Genomic DNA, 27,845 nt, shown 5'->3' with positions numbered 1-27,845 from the left:
AATTTCTGTGTGCCACAGATTGGGGTTGGGGGGTTAAACACAAATTTGGCAGGTTTTTTTTTAAGTCTTTTGAAGGTACCTCACGAAGACCTTTTTCTTAGTAAAAATATCCTGTCTGGTCTGTGAAGGCCAGACTGACAACCAACATTTCCATTCAAATAGTTAACACAAGTTTAAAAAAAAATAAATAAATAAAAATAAAGAAGTGCCATTTGAATTTTGATAACATTAAAAATCTTTTGAATGATGAAACACTTGTGAAAACATTGACATACATAATCAAAGAAATACGCTGCTCGTTTTCTGTTATATACCATGACTCGAAAAAGTTAAGGTGGGAGGAACATGAAATTCGTGGGGGGGGGGTTTTTTTTTTTTTTTGGGTGGTGATCCTTCATTGGCCAGCAGTACTAGCCCGTTATACTCACATCTGAAAAGGTGTTTGTGTGTGTGTGTGTGTGTGTGTGTGTGTGTGGTCTGGGTTGGATGGGAGTACAGGAAAAAGTGAGGACTATGGTGAATATTAGAGATGGAACTCCACCTCTGGCCATGACAGGACGGGGGTTTGGGTCGGTACATGGTGTTGGCGTGAACATTATTACTCCGTCTTGTCGGCCGCTTTGGACTGTTCCCTCTGGATCATGCATCTTCGGACGATGCTGTCGAAGCTGCCCAGGTAGAACAGAGCAATGGTGCGGAACAGCCCCATGGTCACAATCTGCACCCAGAGAGACGATAAGAGACCATGAAGGTTCATTAGAATGAGATACACACTTCAGCTGGGGAAAAAAAAATCTCTTTTAAACATACAAAACTCTGTGACCTGACTGTCTGTGTATGTTCTCTTTGGTCATTGAAAAGCTATGAACCATCATCCTGTACCTTTTCTTTCTTTTTTTTTTTTTTACATTGCCCGTATTTTTCTTTTTTAAGAGTTTGATGATGCAATTGTAAGTAGACAGTAGTGTATGGAATGGGTAAAAGTCCAGAGTGGGCCAATCAGAGGTCAGCTCATCCACCCACACTACTTTCGAAGGGCAATCAGTCGACAAATGGTAATAAAAATCATTCACCTGGAAAAAATCTGTTACCTCAGGCCATATCAGTGCGATAGTCATAAATACACAATAAAAAAAAGAGGCTACACACAGAAGCACGCACACACACGCACACACACAAACAACCTGCATTGCATAACCTGCACCATTCCTCGGTGAGAATTTCTTGCTTTAGGCAAACAGTGCAGTTGCAGGGTAAATGTGACCATAGCAAATTCTTTTTTTTTTAAGTAGACTGAATGCCCATAAAACTAAGTAAACAGAAAGCTAATAAGAAATAGCCTTAAGCAACTAGAGTGTCCAGCACAGCACTGACACAGCATAACAGCTATTTTCCTCTAAAACAGAGAGAACGTGGCAAAATAAGGACACTAACTCAGACAGGCTGTCATAAGCTTACAGTGCGGTGAAAAGACAGTGGGAGAGAGGGGATTTTACCTGCTGAAGCCCCTCCGTGATGGAGGTGACGGGTGACATTCCACAGGTGAGTGCAGACAGCATGTAGCCATCTGGCCCCACAGAACTGTTGAAGTTACCTTGCTGTAGAACGGACAAAACATAATAACATAATCATAAATCCATCAGATTTGTCAAACAGCACTTTCTAGAAACAGTGGACAAGCAACTTGCCTTAGAACTGTTCACTTAATAATAGTTATGATTGGTTACAGATGACACATATTAACTGGAAAGTATAATTAGTCTACTACTCAGTAAGCAGCTCTAGAACACAGGTTGTCAATCTACATCTATGCTATTCTAGAGCTCACGGTTTCCGGACAGTGACATCATGAATATGAAGTGACACATAAGGTTTTGGGCTCCAGAGAACTTTGAGTTCACACTGAGACTGTCTGCAGACTGTACAAAAACCAGGTCAGCGTTCTTCCTAGGAAAGCCAGCCCGCTCTTACCACAGCATCTTTGACAACAATTTTAGCCACTTGCTCAGGCTGACACACTCCAGATGTCTCAGAGATCAACTTCGTCTCCAAGGGCTGCAGCAGAAATAGAAGAGGTTCAACATTAGGAAGTCGCCCAGTTGTGGGCAAAGATACGTGGCTTTACAGACAGCTTGACAGTGAATACAGAATGCATGCAGATTCTCTCAGCAGGCTTTGAGGACAAGGTCTATACATCTTCAACCAGCAAATCTAAATTATTTCACATTATTGTACAAACTATCACACACACACACGCACATGCACACACACACACACACACATTTTAAATTCACCTGACCTTGGTCTTATTTTCCTCTGCCAGTCCTGGTGTGTCCGTATCAGGAGGGTAAGCCACAGTAACATAGATATTATACGGTTTCATCTGTAGAGAGGAGATAAGATTTAAAATCAGGGAGCATTAACACTGGTTTGCTGTAGAGTGAGACACAGAGAACCTGCTCTCCCTACAGAGAACATCTACTATTCCACACATCTATACTGGAAACAGAGACTCAGATCATCTACTGTTCCACACATCTATACTGGAAACAGAGACTAAGATGCAAATAATCACTGAGGAAGAATCCAGGGTCAGAGAAATGGGACACCTGTCGACAAGACATGCCCTCATGGTACCCTCTAATTCTGACCTAGGATCAGATTGCTTATATCCAATCTCAGGTTGATTTCAGCGTAGCCTGAGACTTAACTCAAAAGGGCAAACGCCTCAAAATTGTATTGGTGAGAATTTATTCAATAATATCAAGTCCTGTGACAGAGTAGCAACCAAAATGTAAAATGCTGTTTACAGAGGGCCCTCTTGTGGATTGTAGTGGTGCTACATGGGACTAAAAGGGGAATTTGACCCAAAAAAACTGGACTTCACTAAATACATCACAAGACCAAGTAGCCTATATATGCATCTAAAAACAACTGATTAATGTGATTTCCCCTCTGCAAAACCGCAACTGTTTTTTAAGTCAGTGTTCTGTCCCTAAACTCAAAGGGAAGAGAACAACATTCCTTGGGAATGAAGTATGATATGATATGATATGATATATGATATGATATATGATTTATGATATGATATTCATTGTCCTCTGTCAACTGAACCAATTAATTAACATTACCCTTATATGGCTCCTGGCTTGTTTTGTAATTAAAAAGCTAATATGTGTCATTTAAAAAAAACTCACATCTATAAAAACAATGGTCAAAAGCCTTTGAAAATATTCTCTCTCTATGTCAGGGATATGAACAAGTCAATATATTATTACAGATATGACGCATTTGTCTTTGTGTATCCATCATATCACTGACAACATGAACTGCTGTGTGAATGAAATGAAATGGGATCCAGTTGTGCTTTAACAATTAACTTTAACAGGACTGAGCTGGTTAATTCTACTACTGTAACCAGTAGACCACAAACTGTGAACTTCAAACTGTCTCTAAACCATGAACACAGACCTCCATCTGCAGGGACTCAGCCAGGCCACGCAGCGCAAACTTGGACGGGGAATAGGCCGTGTAGCCGAACAAGCCGATCTGACCGGCCTGAGAGGAAACGAACATGATTCGGCCCATCCGTCTCTCTTTCATCGTGGTGATGACAGCCCGCGTGGGATAGACACTGCCCAGGTAGTTCACCTCCATCAGCTTCTGTTGGACGGAAACACACACACACACACACACACACACAAACACAGAGCAGAAAGAGACATGTATTAGCACGACTACATGTATTGTGTGCGTATACTGACAAAGATATAAGTGTGAGATGGGGTTTTTTTCCCCCCCTGCATTTATAGCAACGTTCTTTTCAAAATTATGTGAAAACCTTGTCAGTCATACCATACAAGGGATTCAGATCCATTTATATAACATTTAGTCACTTGGCAGATGTTTTTGTCCAAAGCCACTTGCAAAAGAGCACAGAGAATAGGCTTCAATCAACATGTCTCCGCATGCAAAACAAATGTCAAGAACCACTCCAAGGCCTCCACTCTGTGTATAGTCTTAGTGCTTTACTGAGTCAACTATTTTTCCCTCCGTGTGACTAAAACACAGACGAGCACAGTTAGTGCTTCAGTGGCCAGATAGATGTGAAAGAGATTAATTTCGATATTTTAAATGCCTCTCTTACAGCCATTAGGGAAGAGGAGGCACATAAAAAGCCACATCAAGATCTCCTACACTCATGACCTCAGAGATTGAAGTGTCATCTTGATTCTGCGAGAGATCCATGTTTACACCAGGGTAAAAGACCCTGTTAGATCTTAGATGGCATGTCCATTCAGGATCCATGTTTGGCAGAAGCCAAAATATCATCTTTCCATTTTTCCATTAATCTAGCAGTTCATCTTTCATCTTACTGAAGTCTAATTCTGTCTCTCTGAACAATCACTTTATAGCAGAACAATAAGCTCGTCATAGAGCAGGTATGAGTGGGGTTGCCATGGTGGAGTACAAACCCTGCCGGTCACATTAAATGAACCTACACTGAATGTGTCATTCATCCTCTTTAAAGGCACACTTCTGCAAACTCACACTCACACAGGAAAGGTATTTAGGTAATCTTTTGTTATAAAAAAAAAAATTGTATATGTCATGTGTAATAAAACACGACTAATACAACATCACTGTTTGAGATATTATGTATCACACACTAACTAAGCTTAAGAATGAATTTTGTACAATAACTACCAGAATGAAAAGGTTGTGTGTGTGTGTGTATAAACAATAACCAGTGAACTTACATGGAGGTGCTTAAAAAGGTTATTTGGGGTCAATGTCAGTTTAAACTATAACTCTTATATGATATAGACTCACCCTGAAGCGGTCAACCTCCACCTCCTCAAACTTCCCTGAGACTGATGTCCCAGCACAGTTTACCAGCATGTCCACGGGGCCAAGCTTCTCCTGAGCCTGGAGCCAAAACCAAAATCATGTCCAGGTCAATTTGAGGTATGCATTAGTATTTTTAATCTAACCTCTGGTACAACCATCTCTTCTTAAAGCATAAGATGCTGTAACAATGACCCGTCTCACTGGGCATGGTATACTACTGTGGACGTACTTGCTTTATGACACTCTCCACTTGGCTATAATCCTTTGACACATCCACTGAGATGCAAAGCACCACCTGGCCACGACAGAGGTAAGAAAGCTCTGTTAGTAGTTACCAATTATTTGAGAGTAAGTATTCTGCATACTGACAACCATGGAGGACATAATATTATTCAGCAATCTGGCTTTTAGAGTGCAAACATGCATCTCAAAAAGATATGACATTCTATTACACACCTGCTTGTCATTGATGGCATATTTCTCCACTTCTTTCTTTGCTTGAACCAGTTTGCTCTGAGGGGAAACACACACACACACACACACACAGTGAGTGAGTGTATGTGAGCGAGAGGGAGATAAAGTGGGTCAGCTCATGAGCTTGAATGTGTCCAAGTTTTGTTGTACAGTTTGACAACTATACTGACTCCTGTTCCAGTTACCAGTGAAACTGGATGCTTCAGTCAGGCTTGTGTACATTATGGAGAGTTAAAGAGCAATAACAAAGGTGCCACAGTCTCAGCACGTACCTCATCCCGCGCTACCAGCGTGATAAAGGCGCCTTGCTTGTAACACTCCATGGCAATACACTTCCCAATTCCACTGGAACCCCCAGTGACCTGTTATTCAAAGACATAAGGAGACATATCTCGCACTGGGTAGGTTGTGTTTCTTGACAGAGGATTCGTGTTCCTATCTGTAAGTAAACTGTTACAATCAAGCTTAGCGTTACTAAACGGTTATATCGAAAGTATCGCCGTTTAAAAACCTGTCCTCCCTATTCGTAACCTAGAGTGACATATTAAATATGAGTAATGGAAAAAAACTGTAGTTTACCCTTAAGGGTTATGATTGCGTTGTTGTAGCCTAATTGATTGTTTAGAAAAGGTACGCAGTCATAAATCAATAAAGGAAGAAAACTACACCTTTAACCACACATGTTGGAATGACCGGGTGAGCTTCGACCGTAGCCCACGAGACAAACAAAACAATGCACGACCACAGATGTTACAAGTTAATGGACAAAGACTGGAAAAGTCTTATTTTGTCAATGACCAGGCAAATGTTGCTGATTACCTCAAACAGAAGCTTAGTTTACGTAAACTGAAGGCTATTTCCATGCTTATTGATACGGAGTGAGAATCAAATCGTCCAATGATGTATCCCTCTGTATCAGTAAGCATTACAATTTGCCATCACCCTGTTAACTGTCAATATCTCAGTCTAACAATCTGCAGCGTTACATTAACCGCTGTTTTTGAGAACACGTTGATTTGAGCACGGGCGATTGTGAAACACGTTTCTGAAAAGAACTGTCAACATGTTCGATAAGCTTTCTAGTGGGTAAACTTTTCAATCGTGCTCGAGACGTTGCAATGCTAGAAAATTTATGGACTTACCACGACGTGGGCCCCATTTAATTTGAGTGGTTTGGGGCTTATTAACGGAGATATCATGTACAGGAGCAAGACGAAGGCAACGATGAATGCAGCAATAACCAGAAGCATGACGAAAGGCAGAAGCAGCCACCAAGAGTTAAAGATGAGCCAGTCTGAGATTGCTGAGCTCAACCCTTCCTCAGAGGACATGGGTCAATCTTGCGCTGGCGTTAGCCTACTAGCTAACGGTCGTACGTGAACTCGGGAGGAGCAAATCACCGATGCGTGCGCTCCTCAACTAAAGGGGAGGCTCCGAGTCGTTCAGAGGTGGGGTTTTTTAACTCGTAGTGTTTGCGAAGTGTCAGAGGGTTTTGCTGGCACAAGAAATAGCAAAGTGAATGTGTACAATGACCAATGCTAACCCCCTCCGTCTCGTAGACCATAAACCAAAACACAACGCACTGTGCGCTTTGCACGGTCTGCTTTTGCAGTTGCTTATGGGAATTGTAGTTTTGTGATCAACAGTGGGCAGTTTTTAGAGTGCGAATTGGTCGCGCTAAACGACAATTCCCAGAACCCCCTAAGTTTCCATTCTGTTTCCGTATTGGGAGAACGGTCATGTGCCTGAGGGTGGTGTCCTGACTCCACACAAATGTATGAAAAATGTGCTGTATTTTAAAGATTGTATAGTAGTTCACGTCATATTTTTGTTTCATGTATATTTGTAGCCCATGCTGTTTCATTAATTCATAATAAAACGTATTGATATTTAAATGTATATTAGCATACTAAATTCTCGTAGTCTTCAATGTTTATCCTTTTTTTTTTTACTAAAACAAACAACTCTTGAATCAAAACACCCCTTACTTTGGCGAATGATTAATGATACCACGTGCAAAAAAAGCAAGACAAATTCTGGCAGCCAGCATAATGATCGTGCTGCACAAATCAATTGATACCGTGGCTCATTAATTCTCAATAAATTAATATGGACATATCTGGCAGTTTGTAAACAGAGTTATTTTGATTCCACCCACTTCACCTTGCACCAAACAAGTTCTCACTTCACTCACTGCAGCTGATGTGAAAGTGAAAAAGAAAGAAGTCGAACTAATGAAGACAATCATGACTGCAGACAGAGCCCTTTTTCAGGTGTACTTTTATTTACATGTATTTGATAGAAGAAATAAAGATAACCAAACATGTCCTGATGAGTGCTGAGGCAGAGGAAACATTTAACAGGAAACATCTTCATATAAACCTAAAGATATCTATACAATTACTTTTATTTATTAAAAAAGACCATGCAATATACTTTCTACTCTGGATAACATTTTGTAAGAAAGCCAACACCCTAGATGCATAGGAATACAGTTGTATATAAGCCTAGAGAGTAACATTCACAAATGAAATGTGTAAAACATTACCCATAGTTTCTTATATGCTCTGACTATTTAAAAAATGCACACCATAGACCTGTTCCTTTCTGTATCACCTTCTGTTTAGTAAGCACAAAGAGTAAACCGAAAAAAAAGAAAAAAAAAATATATAGAAGGCACGTGGTTTGCTACCCCGAAACGAGGTTTGACAGCAAGGTCGTTAAAAGCCTGTTCAGAAAACGGGCGCAGACACATGTCGTATGTTCTATGACATTTTTGTCACATCGCCAACCAAGGGCCAGCAAAAAGACTTTTTTTTTTTCTTTTTTGCACGGCCTCCTCTTCTCTCTCCTGCTCAGCCCTGTTGTGTAAATGTGGTAAGGCATTATTGTTTGGTGCAAGATTTATGTACAGAAGCGCTGTGAGATAAACCCACGAATGAGTGAAGGAATAATATTGGAGACACTGTGAAGGAAATGAGCATATGAGCTCATTTAGTTATTGGTCAAAGTGGTCCCTGACTCGCAGGGGCATGTCTTTTTGTTGATCCCTATGCGTCAAAATCAAGGTGCTAAGGTACTGATTCGAACTGCCTTTCTTGAATGGAAAAGTGTTAAATATATATCTATGCATACTTATTTTAAAAAAAAGGAACTGGCCCAAAGCAACTTGTGTCCAGAACATCAGCCCTCATAACCCTTGTGACTACAATCTGATCCTCCACCCATAAAGAGCTCTTTGAAAAAGAATAAAGGTTACATCACTTCATATTGTGCACAATATGCATTTCCATAAACTATCTATAAAGACCGTTTTCAGTTAGGGTTTACAAAGAGGTGCAAGTTCTCCTCCAGGTTACAGTTCACCTGGGTTCTGGGTTTTTATGTCCATTCAGGTACCCATTACCCTGCCAACAAGACTGGCATCAGCAACTGAAGCACTTCATAGTCAATCAGAGGCTGACCAATGACTCACGGGTCATTTGAGCAACACTTCCCTCTGATTGGATATTCTTCCACAAATCAGTGACTTTTTTTCTTTTTAAATCATAGGGAGCTATACTGATGACAATGCTGTTGATGATGACGAAGATGATGACGATAATAATATGCAAACTGATTGAATTAATTAACGGAAATAACTGGGATTTTTCAGGGACAAAAAAAAAGACAAGAAAAAAGTGTGTATATCTTTGGAAAACTGATGACAGTCTTGTAGGCAGGGAGTGACTGACAGATTAAACTGAGTGTTGAGTAAGGCTAGAATATAGAGGATTAAAACGCATTTTAAACAGAGGCTCATGTAGCTCACCTACACCAGCCTGCCAAAACTGGCTGCTGTCAAAATAAGAGTCCAAAAGTAGAAATAGTACACAGTGAGGAAAATGAGAGGGAAAAATTAGGGATGTAAAAATTTAGAGAGAGAGAGAGAGAGAGAGAGAGAGAGAGAGAGAGAGAGAGAGAGAGAGAAAAGTGTTTACAATCATGATCTGTTTGCTTTGGTTGACATGAGAGCGCCCCCTTCAGCCCTCCTGGCCGAAGTCTTCGGTGAATTTTTTCAGTTTCTCAAGGTCCTGCTCGTTGACAGTTGGCTTTGTGCTGGAGAGAGACCTCAGCATGTCGGCCTGAATGTGCGATAAGAATAAAACACATAAGAGTGGATGTGAGGAATCTGATTATTAGGAGCACTGGCCTCACCACAACAGAGGCGTAAAACAAGAGCCTTGGGTTCAATGACTGCAGAATGTGAACATCTGCAGGGACTGCAAAGGGGAGTGCATTTTTGAAAAGACATCCGCAAAACTCACCATGCTAACAACAGGTTCCAGAAGCTTCTCCCCAGATACTTCCATCCAAGTCATTTCAATGGCATTGGGGTCTCCAGGAGAACATGGGGTCAGGAGATCATCTACAAGGACGTTGGGGTCATCTCTTGATGGCCCTCGTACCTTCAACGTTAAAACAAGTTCCAATTAATGAACGTGACTTTTGTACCGAATCCATATATATGCTTCCAGAAACTCCCATGTCTTTTCTTCTGTACTGTTTATAGCCAGTGATATAGCTGACTGACATGGTATGGCAGAGTGACCACAGTCACCATAGAAACATACCCGTTTGAAGTGCGTGGCTGATTGGACCTTCCTGACAGGTTGCATGAGTGCGTCCCTGACGATGATGCTGATGTCAGCCCCTGAGTAGCCCTCTGTCTTTTTGCCTAGAGTGGTAAAGTCGGAGTCTGTGAGACTGTTGGGGGTGGTGCCCAGGTGGAGCTTAAACATGAAGGCACGGGCATGCTCCTCTGGCAGGGGAATGTAGATTCGTTTCTCAAAGCTACAAAGACACAAACAGAGAGAAAGAGATTATAAACACAGAGTAAAAAGCCAGCAAAGTTTTTTTTGTTGGGGGGGGGGGGGGGATTCTTCATCCCTTTTTGCCCAATCTGCAACGGCAAATTTCCATTTTTATGGTACCATACAGCAACTCCTGAGTCAACAAAAAGAGAGTACAGCTTTTTAGCTTCCAGCCTCTAGAACACATGTGGGGGCTTATGCTACTTTTCCATTATATTGGCCACTTTTCCATTATATTGGCCACAACTGTGCTGACAACCCCTCTGATGTCAAGAGACAATGAAGTGAGATGATGGTGAGTGAACCACATCTGGCTGAACCTGAAAAACCAAGCCCAGCTGTGTTCTTTGTGCCGACTGACTCAGCCTGTGAGAGTCGAAAGTTGTACCATAAATGATGGAGTGCTTATCAATCATCCCCCCCACAACCCAAACATCCCCTTAGAAACATTAACTGGACTAGAGCTCCAACACAGCCATGTGAGGGACCTCATTTCTCCTCAGATGTGGCTAGAACAGACCACTGGACTGACTTGATTTAGCTGGCTCCTAAAGCCTTTCTGAGCATTTCCTTTGAAGTTCACAATTATACATTACAGCTTTGTATCTACTCTACTATCCCCAGCGTGAGTCATACAATGACACTGTGGCTTAACAGTGCTAATTTCTTTCCTTTACGTAATACAAGTGAGACGTAAAAAAATAGCCCAGAGGTGAGTTGAAAAACCTGTTTCTCTCTCCTCCTGTCAGCTGAAAGGAATAAATGTGCTCATGACTACACCTTATTCAAACCTATCAGCAAAGCAGAGCAGTAAGAATCTTATCTTAACAAAACCTAACATTCTAAGATTCTAACACAAACATATGGTTTACAGGACATGTATCTTTCAATATAAATTCAGATGAATTAAAAAAATTAATAAATAAAAAACATCGACAAATAATTCAAGACGGGAATTTCATACCGTCTTCTGATGGCAGAGTCCAAAGTCCATGGAATATTAGTGGCACCCAAAACCAAGATGCCATCATTGTCATTACCAACACCTGTGGGAGCATTGATTCAGGTTAAACATCACCTATCAACACACACCGATTAATTCAAATCACCATGAATTCCAACATTAAGTCCTAAATCTTGGACAACAAAGTGAATAATTATTGTGTCACTTGTCACTTTAGTTCCTTAGTGAGTATAACTCACAATGATGCCCACAAAGGAACATCTATCTAGTCTGTTTCTGTGAGTGCTGCTAAAGATCCCTCTTAACATCAGGTCTGGGATCTGTCTTGTTTCATATTTTATATTTGCTAACTTTAGAGTGAAGGTAGGGGAAACTAAAGGTTGTGTTGGGAGCTCGCTTTTGAGCAAACAGAACAATTACATCATTTAAGACCCACATCTCACAGAGCCCCGCCCACAATGACAAACAAAATCAGCATTTGAGGCCATGTGAGCAGAGCCTCCTCAAAACAAAGACATCTGCAGTCAGACTGAATAATTCCGTAATGGAGATTCATTACATAGACATGAAACCTGTGGATTAGCCCGTATATGCAGACCAAAAACAAAATTAATACCCGAGATATGATATGAAAGAGCAAAATTTAAGCAGCATAATGGAACCCAAAGCACTGATGACAACTGAGAAAACCGCATTCCATCCTCCTATGAGTAAGAAGGAAAAAAAACACACACACACACACACAAAACAGTGTTGGGTAGATCTAATCTCTAGACAGGCAGGGAGGACGTTCAGGGTTTGAGTAGATAGAAAAGGGGATAATAAGGACTTTGCTGGCAGTTCTACCTTGCATCTGAACCAGGAACTCGGTCTTGATCCTGCGCGCAGCCTCGCTCTCGTTTTCGCTCCTAGAGCCACACAGTGAGTCAATTTCATCGATGAAGATGATGGAGGGTTTGTGCTCCCGGGCCAGGCTGAACAGATTCTTCACAAGCCTGGGTGAGAGAGGAGAATCTGTTAGGAGGATGTATTGGGGGCGTTTACAAGGAAGGAGGTGTCAAAATCCAGTAATGAAGGGTCAAAGTCCTGCTGGTTTTTATAAAAAACAATCACTGCTGGATCTGATTGGCTGAGGAATGTACATATCTACTGCCCAGGTAAACATCAGCCACTAATTAAGAGACTGTGGCAAAAAGCACCAGGGTTTGGCCCTCTGTGTCTGAATTTAGGCAACCCTGTTTTACTTAACAGAACCTATCGGTCACTGTTTGTTCATTCAGTTGAAACGTCTTGTTTAGGAAAAACACACAGCTCCAGTTCAGCGGTTTGGTACATGATAGCCAAGCTCAACTCTATATCCCATGACTCCCTTTAGTTGAGGTAATGCAGTGAGTTTTAGTGAGATCAAATAATCTATCAAGCAGAAAGTAGCGACCAGTGTTTCAGGAAGATTAACTGGCTACAATGAATGCAGCAACGAAAAGAAAAACTCACTTTTCACTCTCTCCCAACCACTTGGACACCAGGTCTGAGGATGAGATGGAGAAGAAGGTGGAGTTGTTGGCCTCTGTGGCCACAGCTTTGGCCAGGTAGGACTTTCCTGTACCAGGAGGGCCAAAGAGCAGGATGCCCCTCCATGGAGTTCTTTTACCTGATTGAAGAAACACAAGGACATTATATTATACTGATTACAATACCAGAACATTTTATTTGGCCACAAAGGGAGCACGTCATTTACTGTGAGACAAGCAATTCAACACATTTTATGACTGCAATCACTGAATCACACCAATTCAATTACTATCATGGGATGACAAAATTCATTTAACTTGGTAAAATTAGGAGTAACTAGCACTTAGGGGAGTCTACAGATCAACGTTATAACCTTTACATTCTTAAAAACAAACAAAAAATAACATTTACAATCCATATAGATTTTCGTTGTAACCCACAGTAAATGCTGTGTTTTATGGATGGTTATGGCTCCAGGTCAGTACCTGTGAAGAGGTGTGGGAATTTGATTGGCAGGATGACGGCCTCCTTCAGTGCCTCTTTGGCTCCCTCTAGCCCTGCCACATCATTCCACTTAATGTTTGGCTTTTCCATGACGATTGCTCCTATGTAGAAAAAACAAACATACAAACAATTAGCTTATCATAAAAGCCTAATGATTAGAGTATTTTGTCAGTTGTATAACCTATGGCATTTTAAACAGAGCTGAAGTAGCTATTACCAAAGTAAAACTAGACTCAAAATGCTATTTTAATACAGCTTATTACTACACACTGAAGAAGCAGCAGTGTTTTATTGTGACAGATGATAATCACGCACCTTGGAGTTGATTTTGAAACTTCTTTTTCTCTGGATCTTCCCCTTCATCGCTGTCGTTCCTGAAATTTTCAGAGCAACCAAGGCCGTAAATACACAGAGAATCACAGCGGAACATTTTTGCCACAGCACAGTGTAGAATGCAAGTGTCCTGGCAAATCTGTCTTAACCTACATTAAAAAAGGCCTCATATACCACATACATACCCTTTGTCCTCAGAGCCAGATTCCTTCACAGGCTTGGCAGGAGCTTTCTCTTTCTTTTTAAGGTACTCCTTCAATTTCTCTGCCCTGTCCAGATACTCAGCACATTTGGCTCTGATACTTTGTTTAGCCTTATCCCCCTGTGCTTCATCTAGGGGTGATAGAGAGGGAGGGCAAAGGGGGAGAAATAGAGAGAAAAGATCAAGATATCATATCAAGAGATAAAGTGTCTTGTTTCTTTTCAGATGCGATGCTTTATGAGATATTTCAAGGACAAAAGACATAAAATACTCTCAGACGCATCAATATTTAACGGACAGGGACTGACAAAATGACAGAAATGGATGGAAGGCACAAAAACTCAGGCAGGACCATCAAACCACTTGATCCTCAGCGACTAAAAGGAACTGATGGGAGGGAAATGACAGTATGCAAAGATCTTGGTTTAACTCTTACATTTGACCACATGCAGGAAGTACTGAACGGCGTGCTGATACAGACGCAGTGCCTCCTCATAGTTCTGTGCTTTGTCCTCTTGCGCTGCTTTACCGGCAAGATCTATAGCTTTCTACAGTGGAGAAAAAAGAAAAAAAAATAAACTCACAGAAATGGATAAAATACTGTGATGAGACAGTCAATAGTTATTGCTCATTCAAGCTAGGCTGATAATTCATTGCGACAGCTTGGGAAAAAAAATCACTGTCTGGTTTTACCAGTGAGGTAAGGTCACAGTATGGTTCAGACCTCAAACAAACCATAGTCTTAAAATAACTCAGCAGTAGGTGTCTCCATCGGATGTCGGTCTAATATAAAGGAATACCATACAGATGTTGAGATTGAAAAGCACAATGTTTCAAAGGTACAAGAATAGGCTAAAAACTCTAGGAAGTAAAGAGAATATTAGCATGCGTGAAAAAAACAACAACAACAAAAAAAAACAGACCTGAGGAACATGGTTTCAGTTCCACAAACAGGACTGAAAAGATCGACGCATGACAACTCCATTGTGAGTTTAAATATCTTGCCTTCCTATACAGGGCAGGGCGTTAATGGTTGTCTAGAGACACAACTGTAATAGTGTATCTAAAGCACACTTAACTGTATCCGTATACCCTCTCTGTTTTAAATCGCCATATTCTGATCATAAGACGGAAGATAGCTACAACTGTCAGTAATAATGCGGCAACGTTGATCTATTTAAACACCATTTATCAGGAATTGCGTCTCCGGTGTTTACGGGTGTCGGCAGCTGTCTACAGCATGTGCTCAAAACAACAACAGGAGACTATGGATGTGATTAACAGAGATTCCTTTTGGCCTCGCTTTCACTAGTATACGTTTCCCCCAAAACCCGTCACATCATAATGTAAAAGTAGAAGATTACAGCCGATTTACAATGTATATTTAAAAGGTGAAAGTAGATCGCTTAAAACTGTGACCACAGAGTGAACGGGACCTGTAGGACCGTGAAACCATCGTAGTAGGTTTCAAAGACACGACACGCAAAAATAAAAAAGAAAGTACGTAGTAACTTTATTTACAGATCTCCAATTCTACACGTCAACACGGGGACAGTTTGTCCAAGATTTCTGGATTACACTGGTTGAGCTTTCACAAACAGTAACTGATATATTTAGCCCGATACATTAGCTAACTATAGGAGCTAAGGAATTAAGCTTAGAGCAAAATATCGCCTCACTGACGTCATGCTGGACAATGATTAGGGCAACATTAGCTTGTGATATCCCAACCAATTCGATTTTTCCCATTTACATGCAAGCCCGGTATGATTACAGACATCTGTGTTAAAAACAACGTGGTCGAGGGGCTAACGTTGTTTCTGACAAAACAATTCAAAACTTCGTGTGACAACCAACTCGCTAGCCTGTGCTAAGTAAGAAAGACGAGTTCGCTTGCTAGCTTTACGTTTGACAAAGTTTCTCGACTAAAATTTTTTTTAATCGATACAATTATAGCAATCATTCTGAGAGTAGTAAACTGACATACATAAACCAACATCCATAAACTAAGATGCGGTTAAAGTAAACTATATTGGCTTGCTAATTTGGTCAGGTTTTTCTAGCTAAGACCTTTCCCAACTTACCTGTAAATTGTTGTTGGCAGCCATAGGGGCTGGGTAAAGATTACAGGATCCAGAAAAAACGACGTGTTTTCGGCAAGATAAGAGCACCCGAATATCAGTAAATAATGCTTGGTGGTTTCTTCTCAGAGAGACCACTAAAGCAGTAGTCTGGAAGAAATATTTTCTTTTTCACAATCGTTGGATAATAAGGGAAAACTTCCGCATTAAGATGTCGAATGTCACTTCCGCCTACGACACTGACATGTTCCAAAAATGCAAGTACGTAGTCTTAAAGACACACCCAGGGTAGCATTATAACACGCCCAACAACACAAGGGACCCCAAACGTAGAGCTCAAGTGGAGCTAATTCTTGTCAGAGGACCGAAAGGCATTGTTTCATAATACAATCCATTGAAAATTAATTAATGCAGTGGTTACGTATTCCTATTCCAAATTTTCTTTCGAACTTTTCTCCCTCTTTTTCAGCTTTCTCTAAGCACATGATTTTGAGTTGAATATCTACACTGAATAAACTCAAGGGTAAAATTTCTCTTGAAATTTTGTAAACCTGACATGATAGCTTTACTAATCTGTACTTTTAAATTTCAGCCATTTGTACCTAAGATAAAAGTATGTATCATTGTGTTAACAGAATTTTATCATTCAAATAAGCCCATTTAAATAGGGGTGCTGGAATTTCGTCTACAAATTTGTAGATTTGGCCAATGTCTGTTGATTACCAAGCCGTTTTGCAGTTAGTCACCTCTAAAAGGAGTATACTAAAGGGTTAGAATATTCCTCTGCCACACGTATTGTTTGTCCCTTACCATAAAAAAAGAACTAAAAATAACAGCAACCACTCCCACTTCTTACACATACCTTTTGCTTCCAAAGTATTGACTATTCACCCATGTTATGTATCATGTAGGTTCCTATGTATATCTGTAACATTTGTCTTGCAATGCATGAAAACTTTGCAGTGATGGCATCATTTCTAGTGACCTCTTTTTTGTCTAGATAGTCTTGTAGCTCCTCCACTCGGTCCAGGTACTGCTTGCATTTATCTCTTATCTTCTGGTTACCCTCTTTCCCCTGAGGTTCACCTGTATACAGGTAGATAAATGTTAAACTTCTCCTATGCATTAAAACATGCACGCGCACACACACACACACACACACACACACACACACACACATAAAGGTCTGTGTCAAACACTGGGTGCCTTGTTTTTTGAGATAAGCCATGGAGTTCTTCTGGGGAGATAAACACTTACGTTTCAGTATGTGAAGAAAGTACTTTACAGCGTGTTGGTAAGATTTAATGGCCTCTTCAAAATTTCCAGCCTGGTCCTCTTGTGATGCCTTGTTAGCTGTAGCTATAGCTTTCTGAAATAACAGACCATGAGATCAAAGCTGCTCTGTGGTTAGCCGTCATGGCTGTCAGGAAGTTATGCTCCTGTATGGCAGTATATTAAAATGGTGGTGTTGAGAAGATTTACAGCACTGAAATATAACATCTGAGAACAGTTTTGTGTAAATCCATGCCTCACAGGTTTCACATCTAAAGAGTTATCAGACATTCAGTCTATATAAAAGTAAATTCAGTCTGAATCAAAGTTAGTGGATACATACAACTCAGACTGTGAGATTATGGTATTCAAATAGAACTATCATCAAATTATTACACAAGTGACACAGCAGCACTGACTACAAGAGTGAAAATCCCTTGTATAATGGCCTTCATCTCAAGTGACCATCTGGGCTGCTCAACTTGATGCCCAGATGTCATGCTGTTTTTTGTTTATGCCAATCAACATATGTGACTCATTGGCTGAAAAAAGCACAGGCCTGTTTCCCATGGAGAAGTCAGATCTTAATCAGAAGTCTAGAGCAAATACCTGCGTGTCCTAAAAACCTGTGGTTAAAAAAAATGAACTGAGCAGGAGCATACTATATTTACAAACAGTATAACATGTTTTTAAACAACTAATTAGATTACTTGAGCAACATTCAATTCAAGCTCTTTTAAGACTCTGATTACATTTGGTGTCTATTATTTAATTGTGACAAGCAAACACCAAATTAATGTGGATTCTGACTGTAAATACAATGGCAAAATTATGTGTAAAGACTGCAAAAGTATCAAGAACAAACTCCATATGGACAAGGTACAGGTAACAGCATGAAGATTCTCATGATGATTAACTAAAAAAGTTATAAAAACAGCTCACATCAAGCTATTTTCCGATTTAATGAGCATTTTATATAGGCTGGTCTTAGCTGATTAATAATATTAATGAAAAACTAAAACACAATGGTGATCTAAAAACTATGTTAACCATCGCCTATCCCAACATCGCCCAACTTCCCAAACAGTACATACTGGATTATATTTTCCGTTTCACACTAACAGCACCGGTAGCCTCAAACCCTAACTCTCTTAAAAATCACAGTCACATTACATACAACATGTAAGACCAATGACAATTTTACCGTTGTATCAAAATTATGTGTGACCTATTTCCGTATAGACACGCGTAATTCCGAATGAGCCTGTTTGCTCCGCAGATGGAATTGCTACTGTCACTCTGTAGGTGGAGTGGTGGTTCTGTTGACCCCTGTGCAAGATCATAAGCATAAACGATTTGTCTGTTGTTTGAGAATTCCCAACAGGTCATGTAACTTCACTTTAAAACATACTTCTGTCGACGAATGTCCCGTGTGATATGCCTAATTCAACTCCGATCAAGTCACGATGTCACATTTACCTGTAAATTTGTGGGCTCCATCGCTTTCCCACTAAGTCTGCGCGTTGTTTTCTGTAATACATAGAACGCGAGCTTCCTCGACCAGTTTCGTTTCACTGGCGTTCCAGTTCTGGCCTCTCCTTCTCGTTTACGACACCCAGTTGGTAAGGAAGGAACAGAAAGAAGAGGAATCACAACAACGCGTAGAATGCACGCCTAATGGTAAAAGACAATAGTACCACAGATTGCCGCTTTAATGCAGAATGGGGACTTCCACAGTGGAATCAGCTAGTCATTTTCTGAGTCTGTCGAATTAGGACACCAGTCGGAAAACAAACTGATATAAGTCTCCTGTCATTAATGTGTCTTCCTCTCTTCTTTTTCTCCCCTTTTTTGAACAAGGCCAGTGGTTAAACACGTTGAAAGAGATTAATTTACTTTAAATCACACTGCGCAACCATAAGATATGTACTCTTTGCTAATATTTAATTTTGGTGTGGCGCAAAGTATGTTTGTTCACCGCCAAGACAATGGACAAAATTATTTTGAATCTGACGAAACTTCATTTTATCCTCATGACCAGCAGCTAACAGGTGTGTGCACTTTTGTCTCCCTCTAGTGCTTAATAATCTTAGAATAGCCCTTTTGAAACAATAATTATTAAAATCCTACCATATATTGCAGAATCCTGTTAGATGTTTTTCTTAAATCAGCTAAAGAGGACTCAGATACAGCTTGTAATGGATACCTGGATGCAGATGGGGAAAAATAATGGGGAAAGGCAATGTCATCACAGAAGTAAATAATGTCAGGAACCATTTAATATCTGAACACTTTCTCTGTATATATTTTTGTGTTTTAGCATACATACCACAAAAGGGGGTTCTAAAATGAAAGGAAATATTGGGCTGATATACAACAAAGTGAAAGCAGGTATACGCACAGATGCATGGTTCTTGGGGCAATTTAGTCCATTAACATGCTATTATGCTGAAGATGATCTGGGAAAAATGACTGTCGCACTTATCCATATCAGACTGAATCTAATCTGGACCTGAAAACGTGTTTGATATCGAATTTCCGGATAGCAGAAGCCCATATTCCATTATTTTCAGTGAGAAAATAATGTGTTCCAAGCTACCAATTTCCCCAAATATCACTTAACAGTCATTAACACCTAACTCACAGCCCGCCAAGGATATCTGCATAATATAAATAATGTAAAACACCAATTACCTAATGGTTTAACACTTAATAGACTCATTAGTTTGTATCTTTGTGTGCAGTGCGCAATGACTGAAAGTACTGGATACCAGTTACGTTTTTCTTCTACTATGGAATGACCATATATTGCACTGTAATGTGAATAAGCAATGATAAGATATAATAAACACATATAACACTTCGCATAATAAAATAAACAAACAAGGCATCCTATGAACACGATCCCATGAACAGCTGAGACAAGACTCAAGACTACGGCTAGTTGGGAATTATTTTGATTTCATTATACAGCAAGCAAAAGCATCTATACATATGGGCATTTATAGGATGTCTCTTGTCCAATCAAATTACGCGACTGGACCTATCTGTTGTATAATCTGGATTTGACTGCGATCGCCCTTGGGCCACTGGAGGTTGCTCTTGGGCTGGATTTCACCTGTTGTGCAGTGTGTTGGTAAGATTTAATGGCCTCTCCAAAGTTTCAAAATTATGTATATATTTAATTTGATATGTACATCCATAATTTGATATGTGATATGTACTCCAACACACACACACACATACACACACACACACACACACACACACTCGGGCGGAGGTGGACTCCCCGTGATATGTACTCCAGAGGGTCGGACTCATTCTTTCTTCTGTACAGCCCATGCATTTTAAAATCCTTCTTAGCGTGCGCATACTTATTACAATGTCATCTAGTGTCCTCAATAACAGCAGAATCTCGTTATGTCTCAACCCAAGCATGAAGTAGAACTTGATCAAATCGTGTAAATGAGCCATCATCCTCAGTTTATCCGTTCTCAGCACGCCGTTTCGGTTCCCTCATTCAAATATGAGTGTCACGTTACAGTTTAACAGTATAAATTCTCTTGTGAAGACGTGAAAAACGTCTTGATAACACAATCAACTTTTTCACATTATAACGTGATACTGATCCGTTTTTCTCTTTCGGGAGTGGCAGCAATACGCTACCATACCATTTTGAGTCATCTTGAGTAAGCTGCTATATCTGGTATTCACAGCTTTGGCCTGATATGGGACCACCCTTCTCCCAGCAAAAACATGCAAAATCAAATGTAAATAGCATATTTGGTAAATATTTAGTTTTCAAATCCTACATCTAGATTTAACATTTTACATTTCTATTTCTATTTCTATTTACATTTTCATTTACTTTAACATTTACATTTATATTTAACATTTACATTTGCTTTAACATTTGCATCTATATTTAACATTTAACAGTTACAATTTACATTTATGTTTATATTTAACATTTATATTTATATATTATTTTATAATTTTGCTTTAATGCAGATCATTACTCTTGGAAAAGGTATTACAACATTTTACATGAATTTCTCTCTATATGTTTAAAAAAGTGACTGCTGAAAATTGTAGTGCATTTTTTTTTTACATTTGGCAGGGCTAAGAGGTGCAACTTTTAATAAACAGCGCCCCATAGACGTACACAGTGTTCCATTTGTAGAAGGCTAATAAATACATAGCAATACCAAATCCTCATCCCAACTATGAGACATGGTGGAGAGAGTATAATGGTGTCGGGTTGCCTCAGGGTCTTGGCCGCTTCCAATCACTGAGCCAATGAATTTCAGGTTGCATCAGTAAATGTTTACAAAATCTTTATACTCTAGAATAATTTATGCTAACTAACAAGTCTAAAATAAGTCCAGGCTCCCAATTCTCTTTTCTTTCTCCCAAGTATTAGTCTTCTTTTTTTTTCATTTAACCATATAGACAGAATAGTTTGTACAGGTTGTTGACTGAATTCTGACAGAGACTTTTGGCTTTGTGTCTTTTCCAGTATTGTCTCAAGACATATCCATTAATCTATTTTTCCTTCAGAGGGGACATAGTGTGTTAATCAAAAAACAATGAAAAGATCATCCCAACACAACCTGTGCTCAGTGGTTTGTGCAGCCTTGTCACTTAATGTGAGTCCAAATATCATAGTTAACCACTCACTCAGAATATGGGCTCAGTTTAGAAGACATTTTGGGCTGCAAGGAACTTCTATCCTCTTCCACATTAAATCAAATCACATATTCATCCCCCCCTGTACAGACCCTGCATTTACCCTATGTTATGGTCTGATAAAGGGATTAGAGCAATCCACAGTCTATATATAGAAGACATATTTACATCTTTCTCTCAATTATGCCAAAACTATGACTTACCTAAGAACCATTTCTTTCATTACCTACTGTGACAATCAACTAAGGAAACCCAAATGCAGAACACAACTCAGGTTTAGAATGAAGGAGGGTTTATTGACAGGTTGTAGTATGGAGATGGAAACAGGCAGAGGAAATGAAGGTAGCAGGTAAGGAAGCGGATGATGAGCGAGGTTGCAGAGTGGAGCTGTGAGCGAGGCGGAATAGAGGGACTAGGGAGACGGAGCTGAAGGGTGACAGGCAGGCGAAGGGCACACTGGAGATGCGGAGTGGCACAGAGGTAATCCTTTCGAGAAAGAACAGGCAGATAAACACTGATATGCAAACTACAAAAAAAACAATAGAATACAATGAGAAACCGAGAAGCGAGTTCTACCACACAGGCTGAAACAACGATCTGGCGACGAGTGGATGAAACACCGGGGTTTAAATACTATGACATGATGAGGTGACTGATCACAGGTGTGTAGGCAATCTGGAAGTGTAGAGAGAGAGAGAGAGAGAGGCCACGCCCACAACACACACACACACAACAGAGAAGACAAACCAACAGGGGGAGCACAGGGAAAGGGAAACACTAGAAGCATAAGGAATAGACTGACAAAATAGCCTTAACCATGACACCTACATATTAGGAGCTTTGCACAAAAGCCATGTAAGTCATTTCCAGATAAGCCCATAGAATCACATGTCAAATATATCCTTGAATTGAATTCAGACCATAAAGGACTGATATTCCAGATTAGCAACATCAACCCACACTCTACTGAACATCTGAAAAGCGCCTTGTACTCGGATCTCGGAGTAGTTTTGACAGATGACCAATGAGACTCTGTCTTAGGTCACACATCGTCTACATCCACTAAACACAGCTAAATACAACTGAAAGTGGTACACAGAGTGCATTTGACTAATGCTAAAGTGGCAAAGATGTATCCAAACATTAAGCCATCATGCCCTTGATGAAGACTTAATTCTTTTTTGAGATACTGTATTAATCCACAAAGGGAAATTTGGACTCTGCATTTAACCCATCTGAGTGAGCACAAACATATTCAGAGGAGTGGGAATCAAACTGATGACCTTTTGGTCACAAGCCCACTTCCCTACTCTTCAGGCCACAGGCTGCCCAGTTGTTTTTTGACGATTACCCAATGTGGGTCTCGAACCCACAACCCTGAGATGGGCAAATCTCTCCACCTTCTGGATAGGTCTTTTGAAAGCCTTCAGCAAGATATATGGAATTCAATTAGGCCCTTACCCAGTCTGTGCCCTGTTTGATTTAATATCAGAGGAACTCTGTGCTCTCTTACCAAACAAAACCTATGAGGTCATAACCTTCACTACACTCCTTGCAAGACGTTTGATCCTTTTAAAATGGAAACAACAGGCTCCTCCGTAATTTTCCCAATGGGTCAAAGATGTTATGTATTTCTTAAACTTAGAAAACAGTAAATACACACTGAAAGGGTCTTCTCATACTTTTGTTAGGATATGGAGGCCCTTTCTGAAAAAAGAGAAAAATTAACGTGAGTGTTAATTTATAAGACTGTTCACATTAGATGATGTACGTGCTTGAAATTTCTTTTGTCTTCTTTTTTTGTAATACAACATAGTTTGATAACCACAGTGTATATTGTGTATGCTGATGGCTCAATTTGAGACTAGCATGATGAACTCGGTCTCAAAGTCAATGCTCACTTGAACTTCAGTTCACGTTCATCAGTGCTAGATGAAACATGGCCAGCCAGGCTAGCCTCAATTGTCACTGGTTACAACCGCATAACAACAAAATGTCTAATGCTGAGAAGAATGGTTCCGACATTACATTGTTTCAATTGGTAAGAGGCAATACAAACATCCCATTTCCTCTTTTTCTCATTTTTTCCTGCTGTATGTCCTGTAACCCCTCAGTTTGGAGTTTCTCATCACAGTCTGTAAATGAGCTGGTGCTGTTATTGGTGCAAATGAAATTGTGTTATGGTTGAGGTCAAAGAGGCACATGGCAAAGATTTGTACACAGCTGGAAACAGAACACACCTCCTGTGGACTCTTCGTGTAGAGGCCCACTTAATCACTTAGTCCTGATCAATAGGGTCCTGCTAGCTCTTTTAGTGAACGTTACTCCCAGAGCGAGCTGGGCATTTCTAAAGACACACTTATTCACAGAGACTTCGATGACTGATATGTGCACTCTCACATAAGCAAAAACTGTTTTTCCAAACCTGTTTTGTAAATGGATCATGTCTGAAATGCAGCTGTGAAAATAAAGATTACACATAGCTAATGGTAAAGTTATGTTTTCTGGACCATTTCAAAGTATTCTCGACATATTTCGGGCCAACTCATGAAAAATAAATTGAACAGCATGAAATATAAGAGAGCAGCACAGTTTATTTTACATTATACACTTTGGTAGGAGTTGGCAAATTATGCAGTACATTAAGAAAGTTGCCGGTATTTTCTTTTAGCAGCATTAAACAAAACTGTACATGAGGTATTTACTTATTCTGAACGCTGCCCCTAAAGACATGACAGATGGTGTTTGGTCTCTATAGCTACTCTTTCACAAGGAGTAGAGCAAAGTCACTATGGCAATCGATTATTGCTAAACAGTCACCATGGGAAAATCATTACTATGATGTAATACATGTTCCTCACCTAAATACCAATCAAATCTCATTCCTAAAAATAGTAAACTTGTAACCAAGTGCTTCTATAAGGAGTCTCATACGAGATAGGCAGCTGTCCACCATTGCCCAAATAATGGGGGTCATTCAAAGATCGACATGAGCAGAAAGCTACGGGTCCCTAATAAAATCCCGCTGCATTTGTCAATAATTCCCATGGTGCTGCTGAAAGGCATCGCAGAGGCATTTTGGCTTCCAGGGCTGCTCTCCTGGCTGATTTATTGTATAAGTGCTGTTTGATTTATCCTTCACTATTTTGAGTCTGCTTTAGCTCAGGAAGGTCCTGCCAATCTGGTCTGTTAATTTATTTATTACTATATTTATTTTTGTTTACAGGATTCATTTACACTCACTTGCTTGCTGCCAAAGGATTTCAATTACAGGGAGAAGATGTAAGCCAAAACTTCCATCCTGCAAATTCAATACATGGATTGTACAGCCTTGGTCTGTTCTCAATACAGTCATTTCTTACTGCAAAATGATCTGTGTCCAAAAATCCCCATCCTCACATGTTAGGTTAAAAGAATTTTTATGTGTACCAATTGTTAGACCGGCCGGTAACAATGAAAGTGATAGGGGCTTAAATAACAGTGGAACACCATTCAGATCCTTTAGATATCAATAAATAAAACCACTCAATAATAGTTTTTTATTTTGCCCATCTGTGTGACCCTGTCTTGGAGGACATCTTGAATGTAACAAATGCTATCCCTTTTGCCACAGCAATGTTGTGTTTAAAAGAGTTTACTGAGAATTTGGTTATTTTGTTTCTGAGCTCTAAGAAAAATTGAACACTCTCAAAAGATGACATGCTTTTCAGCCTAACACCTAATTCCTGTTGGTGCTAAAGCATCTCTTATGCAAACACATCAGAGCTAAAACATCTCTGAATAAACACGATCGTACGAAACAGCTGCGGAGCACACATTTCAATCTAAGCCAGGCAATGAGAAGGTCGATTTAAATGTAATTTTTTTAACAGATGCTTTTATCTGCGCCAACTCACAATTATTGCTTTCTGTGCAGGAGAGCACACACCTCTGGAGCAGCCTTAAGCTTAAGTGCATTGATAAGGGGCACATCAGACTCACGAAACCCTCTGACAACTGGATCCCTTCCTTTGCATGATCCATTGGTTGCCAGTGCACTGTTACCATGTAATTGTGAAACAAGAGACAACGATGAAGTGTGTTTGCACTTCTTAGAGTAAGGGAATGACTTACGGACAGATACAACAAAAGAACACATGCCAAGGAGGTGTAATTCTTTTAACTAATGTCACGGATGAAGTTCAGAGGACACTATGTAATGCGTGTCAGGAGAGGACTGGATATTGATTCCTCCCCTTGAGAACACTTGAAACAATATGGAGTCTATCCAAGTTTCCAGCTCTCTTCCTTGAATCAACATCAACACTTCCCTAGAAATGTTGACCTCTTATTCACGTTGTGTTTTAAAGTGTCTCTCTGCCTTGAGAGTCATCGCAGATTGTGAGGTACCATTAAGAGATAATGATCTCCTTAGTTTTGGCTTGTTTGGTTTGGGATTATGGGCTAAGATCTACACCAAATTAAGTCATGAACTCATTTTTTGTGACAGTACTGATTCTCGGCAATGAACTGAGACATCTTCTGTCCAGTATGTTTGTTTCTGTGTTCTAGTATGGCTGTAGGATGTGGATCTGTCTGTCATCTAATGTTAAGCTCAAGATGAAATGTGTATATAAACCAAAGGAGATACAAATTCCTTGTTACATCACCACACAGTCCCAGGCACTGCATTTTGCTAACTTGCTCTTTTTTTTCTTTAATGTTTTTCTATTAAACGCAATGTCCAATGGATTTTAAACAAATTGAGAGTTTTGGCTCCCCAAGGAACCCTCACAACATGGACTTGATGTGTAGGGTGCCACTAACAAACATTCCCACACAAATTATGGAGTTTATCCAAGTTTCCAGCCTTCTTGTGTGGACCGTTGTCACCATTTATCTAGAAACATAGACCTCTTAGTCTGCACCTCTTCCCAAGGGTCTCTCTATTACTGTCTGAGAGCAACACACTATGGTGAAGAATGAAAGATGAGGACCCTGTCTGTGTGTTCTTTTGTTGTTGCTGAATGGAATTGTGTGTATTTGCTGGAATAACAATTCGCGTTAAGAAATACTTGTTATGGGAATAGTACTATAAAACTGGGCTGCTCAGTCAGACATCTTCATCCACTGCAGTCAATAAATTGCCCTGGACAAGGGATAGAGATAAACAAGCTAAAAAATTATACATAAAATGGCCATTGAGACTTTTGTTACATAACATTTACGTGGTAGTTTGCTCCAAGGCACAATTATATTCAAGAGAAGTAGATTGGCATGTAAAATACTGGAACCTGCTCTTTTATAACAGGCTTATGCGCGGGCAGAGGCAGTTTGCTTTGGTATCAACACCAGAATGCTGGGTCGACCTGGTCTAGCATACAGTGGTGTTGACTGACAATGGGGTTTAATTGAGGATGATCAAACAAATGGAATAAAATAAGACGGTCACAGAGAAGGACATCCAGTGCTCTACAACACACAGCTATGATGTGTGAATGAATTGTGCCAGCCAATTGTACTCATTTGTGCCTTGTGTCAGCTGGACTTCAGAGGAGGTACGGAAGTTCATGATATCATGGCCGGACTAAAACAGACAGAGATAGGAGCAGGAGCAAACCAACAGACAAATACAGACAAGTGGTTTTACTACCTGAGGGGCTTAGCTGAGCCAAATGTAAAAAAAAAGAAGAAGAAGAAGAAGAAGAAGAAGCAAAAAACCGAAGGTCAAGTTAAAGTCTTATTTGGTTAGTGATCCATACGCTTTCCATTAGATGTATTTTGTGTCACATGGATTGTTTATACGTTATTGTCTCCAACCCATTCCATGCCACTGCTGCATACAATGATGTTGTAAACAGAGAAGGTTCACTACACGGTGTCACACATCCCCTTACCAAACATGGAAAGAGAGAGAGAGAGAAAAAGAGAGACAGGGGGAGAGAGAGAGAGAGAGACAGAGAGAGAGAGAGAGAGGAATATTCAGACCTCACACAGTAGGTGCACAAGAAGCATTATGATTAGGGGAGGTGAAGTACTTGCTTTTATAGGGAGGGAAGAGGGAGGAGAAAGAAACAAAGGGAAGGAAAGAAGGAGAGCTGAACGTCATCAGAGAGACAGAGAAAGAGACA

General features: G+C 40.1%; 2 protein-coding genes across 5 annotated transcripts; both read right to left on the bottom strand.

Annotated features, from left to right (window-relative positions):
• Positions 1 to 225: 225 nt before the first annotated feature.
• kdsr (3-ketodihydrosphingosine reductase) lies at positions 226 to 6,845 on the bottom strand. The gene is made up of 10 exons (XM_030775633.1): positions 6,468 to 6,845; positions 5,598 to 5,687; positions 5,308 to 5,364; positions 5,081 to 5,146; positions 4,834 to 4,929; positions 3,472 to 3,663; positions 2,300 to 2,383; positions 1,972 to 2,055; positions 1,497 to 1,598; positions 226 to 718 (listed from the first exon to the last, which is right to left on the bottom strand). Exons 1-10 carry the CDS (start codon positions 6,654 to 6,656, stop codon positions 599 to 601), a joined length of 1,080 nt encoding a protein of 359 aa, XP_030631493.1. The 5' UTR covers positions 6,657 to 6,845; the 3' UTR covers positions 226 to 598.
• Positions 6,846 to 7,588: 743 nt separating this feature from the next.
• Positions 7,589 to 18,546, bottom strand: vps4b (vacuolar protein sorting 4 homolog B). Of its 4 annotated transcripts, none has more exons than XM_030773978.1 (13): positions 18,526 to 18,546; positions 17,032 to 17,143; positions 16,736 to 16,860; positions 14,130 to 14,241; positions 13,677 to 13,824; positions 13,474 to 13,532; positions 13,140 to 13,259; positions 12,637 to 12,793; positions 11,989 to 12,137; positions 11,143 to 11,224; positions 9,939 to 10,158; positions 9,633 to 9,773; positions 7,589 to 9,449 (listed from the first exon to the last, which is right to left on the bottom strand). In XM_030773978.1, exons 1-13 carry the CDS (start codon positions 18,544 to 18,546, stop codon positions 9,348 to 9,350), a joined length of 1,548 nt encoding a protein of 515 aa, XP_030629838.1. In that variant the 3' UTR covers positions 7,589 to 9,347. The 4 variants fall into 4 exon arrangements, with proteins under 4 accessions (XP_030629838.1, XP_030629839.1, XP_030629842.1 ...); XM_030773979.1 differs by having other exon boundaries at positions 16,760 to 16,860; XM_030773982.1 differs by lacking the exons at positions 16,736 to 16,860; positions 17,032 to 17,143; positions 18,526 to 18,546 and adding an exon at positions 15,778 to 15,974 and having other exon boundaries at positions 9,633 to 9,766; positions 9,926 to 10,158.
• Between the last annotated feature and the right edge of the window lie 9,299 nt (positions 18,547 to 27,845).

This window comes from Chanos chanos, chromosome 5 (genome assembly GCF_902362185.1).
Source record: "Chanos chanos chromosome 5, fChaCha1.1, whole genome shotgun sequence".
Lineage (NCBI taxonomy): Eukaryota > Metazoa > Chordata > Actinopteri > Gonorynchiformes > Chanidae > Chanos > Chanos chanos.
Note: the sequence above shows the minus strand (reverse complement) of the source record. Positions and strands in the feature narration are given on the sequence as shown.

What these genes read in the sequence shown, in the direction of transcription:
- vps4b (XM_030773978.1), bottom strand. Translation starts at nt 18,546, where the DNA reads ATGGAGCCCACAAATTTACAG. An exon ending in TCTGGCTCTGAGGACAAAGG is followed by an intron (nt 13,533 to 13,676) that starts GTATGTATGTGG and finishes TGAAAATTTCAG; the next exon opens with GAACGACAGCGATGAAGGGG. An exon ending in CAGCCACGCACTTCAAACGG is followed by an intron (nt 9,774 to 9,938) that starts GTATGTTTCTAT and finishes TTAACGTTGAAG; the next exon opens with GTACGAGGGCCATCAAGAGA.
- kdsr (XM_030775633.1), bottom strand. Translation starts at nt 6,656, where the DNA reads ATGTCCTCTGAGGAAGGGTTGAGCTCAGCAATCTCAGACTGGCTCATC. An exon ending in TAAATGGGGCCCACGTCGTG is followed by an intron (nt 5,688 to 6,467) that starts GTAAGTCCATAA and finishes TTTGAATAACAG; the next exon opens with GTCACTGGGGGTTCCAGTGG. An exon ending in TTGTTGTCAAAGATGCTGTG is followed by an intron (nt 1,599 to 1,971) that starts GTAAGAGCGGGC and finishes TCCGTTCTACAG; the next exon opens with CAAGGTAACTTCAACAGTTC.